Consider the following 8,029-nt stretch of genomic DNA (forward strand, 5'->3'; position numbering starts at 1 on the left):
TTGAGACTCATAATCAATGAAGTAATTATTAAAATTGAGGAACTTGTGTTGAAGTGACTTATTAGGAAACCATAGACAACTGGCTATGGTTGTGCATGCCTGCATCCCAGAGACTCTGGAGGCTTGGACAGGAAGATCACAAGTTTTAGTCCAGGCTCAGCAACTTAGTTAGACCCTCAACAAGTTAATGAGACCCTGTCTCAAAATATAAAAGAAGTTTTGGGATGCAGCTTAGTGGAAAAACAAAAGGAAGAAAGAAAGAAGAATAAAAAGAAAGAAAGAGAGAAAAGGAGGGAGGAAGGGAAAAGAAAGGAAGGGAAGGAAAAAAAAGGGAAGGGTAGGGAAGGAAAACAAGAAAGGAAGGAAGGAAGGAAGGGAGGAAGGGAGGAAGGGATGGAGGGAAGAAGAAAAGTGTCCCTGATGTGAAATACATGTTTTGTTTTATATATTTATGATATCACTTAGAACATCATTAATTAATTCCTTTATTTTTGCAGATAAACCCTTTCACTTTCTCATCCCTTTTCTTCATTCATGAAATCATGCAACTGAACAATGTGACTGAGTTCATACTACTTGGGTTGACCCAGGATCCATTTGGGAAGAAAATAGTATTTGTCATATTTTTGCTTTTCTATTTGGGGATGTTGGTGGGTAACTTGCTGATTATCACCACCATCAAGACCAGTCGGGCACTCGGCAGTCCAATGTACTTCTTCCTTTTCCATTTATCTATATCTGATACCTGCTTCTCTACTTCCATAGCTCCTAGAACACTTGTGGATTCCCTTTCAAAGAAGACCACTATTTCTTTCAGGGAGTGCATAATCCAAGTCTTTACATTGCACTTGTTTGGCTGCCTTGAGATCTTCATTCTCATCCTCATGGCTGTTGATCGCTATGTGGCCATCTGTAAGCCCCTGCACTACATGACCATCATGAGCCGCCAGGTCTGTAGTGTGTTGGTGGCTGTGGCGTGGGTGGGGTCCTGTGTACATTCTTTAGTTCAGATTTTTCTTGCCTTGCGTTTGCCTTTCTGTGGTCCCAATGAAATTGATCACTACTTCTGTGACTTGGAACCCTTGTTGAAGCTTGCCTGTACAGACACATATGTGACCAACCTACTCCTGGTGTCCAACAGCGGGGCCATTTGTACAGTGAGTTTTGTCATGCTGATGTTCTCCTACATCATCATCTTGCATTCTCTGAGAAACCACAGCGCCGAAGGGAGGAGAAAGGCCCTCTCCACCTGCATCTCTCACATCATTGTGGTCATCTTGTTCTTTGGCCCTTGCATATTTATATACACACGACCTGCAACCACCTTCCCCATGGATAAGATGATAACTGTGTTTTATACCATTGGAACACCTTTGCTGAACCCTCTGATTTACACACTGAGGAATGCAGAAGTGAAAAATGCCATGAGGAAGTTGTGGAGCAAGAAATTGATCTCTGATGACAATAGATGAATGTCACTGTATTTTGTATTGACCTGGAAGAAGTAAACAGAGAATATTATCTTTTTATTGTTTGGTTAATATACTAAAATCTTAGCTCCTGTAGTTTAGTTCTTTTTGTAAAGCAGAGAGTGTACACACAGATACTAATGTTTCATGTAGAGGGAGGGGCATCTTGAGGTACAGACACTTGACCCATTGTCTCTGATGTTGCTGATTGCTCAGTTTCTGCTCTTCTAAACCAGCTTGTATCACTCATGGTTTTGGTCTCTGTGTTCATTGCCCTCCTTAATGTGGAGTTGTCTGATAGTGTTACCCTTCTGTGGAACCAAAGCTTAGATCCAGAATTTGGCATGTTTTTTTCTCTCCCAACGAGAGTTTCTTTCATTAGGTGCTTTGGTGTGATCAGGCCTAATCAACCTACTTGTTCTTCCTGACTCAGTGAAAATTATCAAATTCAAATAATTGTTGAGGTTTCCTATCATAAGGGACAGTATATATATTTTGGGTAGACTCCGTTCCAATTTTAGGACACACTCTGAAATCTTATGTGTGTTTACCTAGATCCTTCTAAGACAGTGATGGAATGTGGAGAGAAAATTCATTCTTCTGAAAGGGTCCTTCATTTTAGGAGTGCTCTGTTCTTTTGTTGGGGTTGTATTCGTGTAATGATTCTTTTTGTAAAATTTACTTTTGCACATAATTTTCTTCCTTCTAAATTTGGGAGAGTATTAAGATTTCTTTTGAATCATCATGATTATAACACTTTGTTTATAATAAATGGCAATTGCAAATTGTAGCACATAACATTCCACTTATAGTAGAAATATGTACAAGGACTAGAAATGAAGAGTGCAATGAGCTGATGGTAGCAAATTTGGAAATATTTTAAGATTAGTGTTAGTCATGGTGCCCCACAGCTATAATCCCAGTGGCTCAGGAGGCTGAGGCAGGAGGATCCCATGTTCAAAGCAGCCTCAGGAAGGTAGTGAGGCTGTAAGCAGTTGGCAACACCCTGTCGCTAAATAATATATTAAAAAGGGATGGCGATGTATAGGTCAGTGATTGAGTTCCCCTGGGTTTAATCCCAAGTATCAAAAAAATTTAAAGAAGGAAAATATTATAATATGAGACAAAAATGTGATAACCCTGGAGAACAACTTTAGGCTTTGAAACAGAAATAGCTATATTACATTTATTAAATATTTGGTGAGTTATCAGTATGACACAAAAGTATAGCTTTACCAGGCAAGAAGGAAATATTTAGATGACAATTATGTTACTGTATCAGAGATAGATATCACCTTTTATCATTATCTATTAACACCTCATTCTCTAATAACATGAACTCTAAAAATCTTTGAATTTCAGTTTATTTCATGTGTGTATCCACATAGAACATTAAACACAAGTACTTTTATCTACCGGAGATGTCCATTTCCATTTATAAATTACTAAATCTTATTAAATCTGTAACAATTTTTACCAATTTGTTACAGAAATGTCATAATTTCTTCTTTTCTTTTTTGTTATGTATTTAGTGGCTTTCTTTTTAAATGTTTTCAGTGGTGCATTATCACTATATATAAGAGTGGGTTCCTTTTGACAAAATCATAATGCATGAAATATAATCTGTTCTTCCTCAGTGCCCAGGGTTTCCTTCTTTATCTTGAGAAAATGATCATCATTTCTGTGTCTGAGATGGAAAAGCTATAGATTCTTCAATGGACTATAGTGACAGGTCCACAACCTGCTTTTTAGATTGTGTCAATTTCAATGTGAAATCGGTCTCTCTAGTTTATCATTTACAGCATCACAGTTTGGCTGTGCTGTTTTAGGATTTGTACCATAGGAGATTCCAATTAAGAGTTATACCTGATAACTTCTTTACTTAAGACAAGAAAAATATGAAAAGGATGAATATGGAATTTAAGTGACTTCCCAGATATACCCCATCTAATGTCTTTTGGAATTGTATTCCACACAGAGATCCCATGTTAACTGTCATGTTTGTCCCTCTGCAAACATATTGTACTACAAACAAGTTCAGTATTTATAATAAAGAAGCAAAGAAGATTGAATGTGCAACTTCAATAGATATTTTGATTGAAATTAGTATTCTGATAGGGAATAATGAGAATCTGAGGGTTAAAGTAGAAGCATGAATGCAGGGAAGGGTAAGAACTGTGACCTGATAATGTATCTTCCATCCTCTGGATGAAAGAATAGTAGGCTCTTCTCCCTCAAAGGAGAAAAAATATTCTTCCCTTACCTATACAATGTTATTGCCTTATGGAAGAATGTGTCACACAGTATTTACTCTTTTTCCAAGCTTCCTCTTATGCCCCTTTTTGCTTCCAAACAGTACCAGGAAAAGTCTCAGGAAAGTCAAACAGTAAAGTACAACCTTGCTCTAGGAGAAAGTGACACATTCAAGAACATTGTAGGAATTAGCCAATATGTCCTGATTGGAACCAGAAGAGAGCTTCAGCATGGGAGTGGATCTTGAAAGTGTTAACATAGACTGACCAAAGAATTTTTTTACATTGAGGTACTCACTCATGACTTGAGATTGGTTATTGACCAAGAAAAAGTGATGTGTTCAAACACTGATCCCCAGTTCTTCAGAATGTGACCTCATTTAGAGAGAGGGTATTTACATAGGTAAACAGATTAAAAATGAAATAGTTATGGTGAATTCTAATATAATATGGCTGGAGTTGTTACAAAAATGCAAATTTGGGCTTAGGAAGAACGTCATATGGAGACGAAGGCAGTGGATTTCTTATGCTATTGTTCTGTGGGCTGGAAGTCTTACACAGAATTCACTGGAGTAAAGTCAAAGTCTCAGGAGGGTTATGTCCTTCCAGAAGTACTAGGAACTAAGCCATTTCCTTGGATTTTCCAGGTTCTAAGTGGTGACAACATCCCTTGCTTTGAGGCATGGGAGTGCTAGGCTGCAGCTTGTGGCCTCCTAACTTCATCTCCAGAGTAAACATGTTGCATCTGTTTGGCTCCCCTCCCATTCTCAAGCCTCCCTCTCTCTTCTTTCCTTTCTCTTTCATTCACTTTCTCTTTTCTTTCTTTGGAAAAAAAGGGAAAAGAAGTTTACTGCTTTGTTAACAAATGAGAAACACAGGGGACTGATGTCTTCCTGTTCCAGAGGCTGTGACTCTGCCTATCAGAGGAAGCGAAAAAAAAAAAAATGTGATTTGAAGGCTGTCTCTCATGTTTCAGTTGCAGTTGTAATTAATTCACTTGTTACTATGGGAGACAGTCATTTCTGAGATCTTGTGGTGCCATTCCCAAGTCTGAATTACTTCATTCCTTTGGTGGGTGTGTGCTCAAGGACAGATAACTCTGCCTAGGATGGGGAAGAAAGGTAATCGTGTTCCTCCAGAGATGAAGGAAGGGTAGGGAGAGAGGATGAGAAAGAAACTTGTATTTTTAAAAATACATAGCTGTGAAAGAGAAGCAAGGGTTATATTCAAAGCATAAGGTGGACCGCTTTTACATTTCCCCACTCTCAATTTCTACATTCCAGCTCTATGGAAAAATGGATGATGACATCTTCAAGCTGCTTCCTGCTGAGAAAGGGCAAAGTTGGGCAAAGTGACACAAAGTCCTTTTTCTCTATCCGGTGGGGTATGGAGAGCTACGGCTATTTAGCATGGGGGCAGTCCAGGGTCCAGGTGGCAGTTGTGGGTGACTGGACAAGGCATATATCAGGCAGAAATCATGCTACAACAATAGTAAACAAGGCAACAACACATTCCTTTTCTTTTTGTAAACAATTAGCACAAAAGCAATTAGTATTTCAGCTAGCCTCTGAAAGCCATGAAGATAATAACTCATAATAACTTTTTTATCAGTGAAAAACAGATAAAGTTTATGTAGGAGGTTAGGAATATTTGTAGGTCTATGTGGAGGCTGAAATTGACTCATGAAGTTCTTCTTTCACTTATGTGACTCTCACTGTTAGATTGGCCCTACCAGATACTGTGGGAAAATCTCATTTTTGGGTTAATGAAGAAGGAAACAAATTTCATCTGTAACCTTAATTTTCCACTGTCATGTGAACTAATATATTCACAGCTTCCAGGAATTAGACCAGGGACATCTTTGGGACTATAATTTTGCTTACTCTAGTAATCCCAGTAAATGAAATGAATATTCTTGGGTTCTCTGACATAGTGCTGAGAAAGAGATTATAAGAGCAGAGTTGTGAGAATGTGAATAGCTAAGACCAGAAACCCCACAATTGACTGTTTTCCTGGAGGGTCCTCTGGACTCACCCTTATACAATGAAATGCACTGATTAAAGAATCTAAACCTTTTTGAGAAGCTTGGTGGGAATAAAAATGATGATACTTATGTATAACTTTGCTCTGTGCTATGAACGGGACTGATGGCATTCCAGGAGAGCAGGTGCAGAAGGTTTGAACCTGCTAGAGGTAAGGTGGGTATGATCATAGCAATGACAGAAAGACTGAAATGCAATCAAGTGCCTTTTCCTGTCAGATTCTATGGTAATAGTAAGTAGATTGTACTATTTTTAGGGGCAACAATGATTAGATACAATGGTTAGACACAACCCTGACACAATGGTTTATGAATTAAATGGATTTTCAGACCTAGAGTCCAATAATTGAATGGTAGGCTGAGTCAACTTCAGTAAGGTCTACTTCACTGAAAACATGTAAATATTCTTTTGATCCTTTCCTTACAAGACCTGTAGGGTCACTGTCAGTTTTATGATAGGGAAAAGGAAACACTAAGATTTATGAGAGACTGTAAGTTATAGGTTCAGAACTGACAATGCTATCAGGGGACCCAAAATATTATCATTTTTCTCTCTGTTTAGAGTAAGAAACTGTGATGGAGGTAACAAAGATATGACCCAAACACATTCTCCAATCTGGTGAATGAGTTCTGGGCTTAGTTTAGTTTCACTGTAACACAGGTTTGTTTTCCCTCTTTGAATTTATTTAGAAGTGAACACAATTCTTATTCCTAAGGCATCCCTTAATCTGCATAAAAGATAGTCACTTTGAAGTGATTTTTCATCCTGGAAAATATTTCTGACACCAGTGACACTGTCACAGAAGTGAAAAACGAAGAGGCAATAATCTTTGTCTGATCCCTGCTATGATCAGTTGTCATAAGGTGGTTGATTGTTGTGTCTCAATCACAGATCCTTAATCTTTGTCTCCTACTTTTGTATGATCACAGAACTTTTGGCACAATGTGAATGCATATTCCTCAATCTTCATAAAAAGTGGGGATAAGATCAGTTTCTTTATACATAGCAAGTACAAAAATATACAGGCACTGACAAGAAATACCAGGAGAGGTTGCAACTTGAAGTACCCATTAGGAACTGGATGTAGTAGGATTCAACAAATCTTATCTTTGAGGGTTAATCATTATGACTGTTAAGAACTATATGTATCTAAGCAAATCATAATGCAATAGTAATTCATGGATGAATAAGTGGTTCTGATTTTCATATTCACATACTCTCTTGAATCAGTGTCTCTCTCTGGCTTACACACATGGCCTCATAGAGAATACTCTGTGACCAATCGACAGAAGGAAAAAAGGATACTTGTTTGAATTACAGAAAAATCTTCACAATATATTGATGTTAATCTATAAAGAACAGTGATGAATCATACTCTGGCTCATTGGCAGTGTTGAAGGTAAATAAGCCTAGATTGCAACTGCAGTTCACGAAGAACATAACAACTAATGGATTGAACTTTTGAGATAGTTTTCAGTAACCCTGTAAGCACAAAATGATGGATGCAGATCTCAACATATTCAGAGAAACCCTTTATTCATTTGTGGACTTGGGCACTGTAGGGGCTCATTTTCTGGATGTGAATGGTTATAGAGGGGGTTTTAGTTTTATAGGGTACAAGGAGGGTAATATATATGGAAAAAGAGAAATTCCCAAGATAATGAGACCTGAAAAAAAGGGAGTAGAACTGAAGGTTATGCATTGACAGCTTTCGTTTCCCATGACCAGTGTTTTCCAGAAGCTAGTTATGGGCAGAGAGGAGGTGTCTTATCACCCATAAAAAAGAAACAGTCTCCAGGAGGCATTATCTCCTCCAAAGTAAAACCTTTTCAGACCCTGCCCACAATCTTGACCAAAAAACTCAAATTCCTGAGTGTCCATGGAAACTGATATGCATACTTGATGACCCCCAAATAACCTATATAAATTCAGTCCCTTTCTTTGTTCAGTGGGTTCATTTTTTCAACAGGAAATTGAGTTCCACAGGCACCATTTCATCCCTAAATCCCACTGAATAAGAAGCTGAGATGACTCATGATTTTTGTGTCCTTCCCAGTCTTTTTGTCCTAACAGAGGATGGTTTAATCATTGGAAACCATGGACATGTCAATGAGACAGTCAAGGACTAGTTGTACAGTTTAAAACTTTAACTCAGGGAGGCAATTGTAAAAAGGTTGAAACTCATTTTTATCTGGAGAGATAGGAGACCAGATCTGGAGGGATGAGTAATTAAATCTGGTCCATTGTTTTCTTTCTCTGGGATTCA

The 8,029-nt window shown here is 38.0% G+C and overlaps 1 protein-coding gene across 1 annotated transcript; it reads left to right on the top strand.

Moving 5' to 3' along the window:
• The first annotated feature begins 542 nt into the window (after window positions 1-542).
• Window positions 543-1,472, top strand: LOC124960056 (olfactory receptor 4C16-like). Its single transcript, XM_047518580.1, has one exon. It carries the CDS (start codon window positions 543-545, stop codon window positions 1,470-1,472), a length of 930 nt encoding a protein of 309 aa, XP_047374536.1.
• The last annotated feature ends 6,557 nt before the right edge of the window (window positions 1,473-8,029 follow it).

Source organism: Sciurus carolinensis, chromosome 11 (assembly GCF_902686445.1).
Source record: "Sciurus carolinensis chromosome 11, mSciCar1.2, whole genome shotgun sequence".
Taxonomy (NCBI): Eukaryota; Metazoa; Chordata; class Mammalia; order Rodentia; family Sciuridae; genus Sciurus; species Sciurus carolinensis.

What these genes read in the sequence shown, in the direction of transcription:
- LOC124960056 (XM_047518580.1), top strand. Translation starts at nt 543, where the DNA reads ATGCAACTGAACAATGTGACTGAGTTCATACTACTTGGGTTGACCCAG.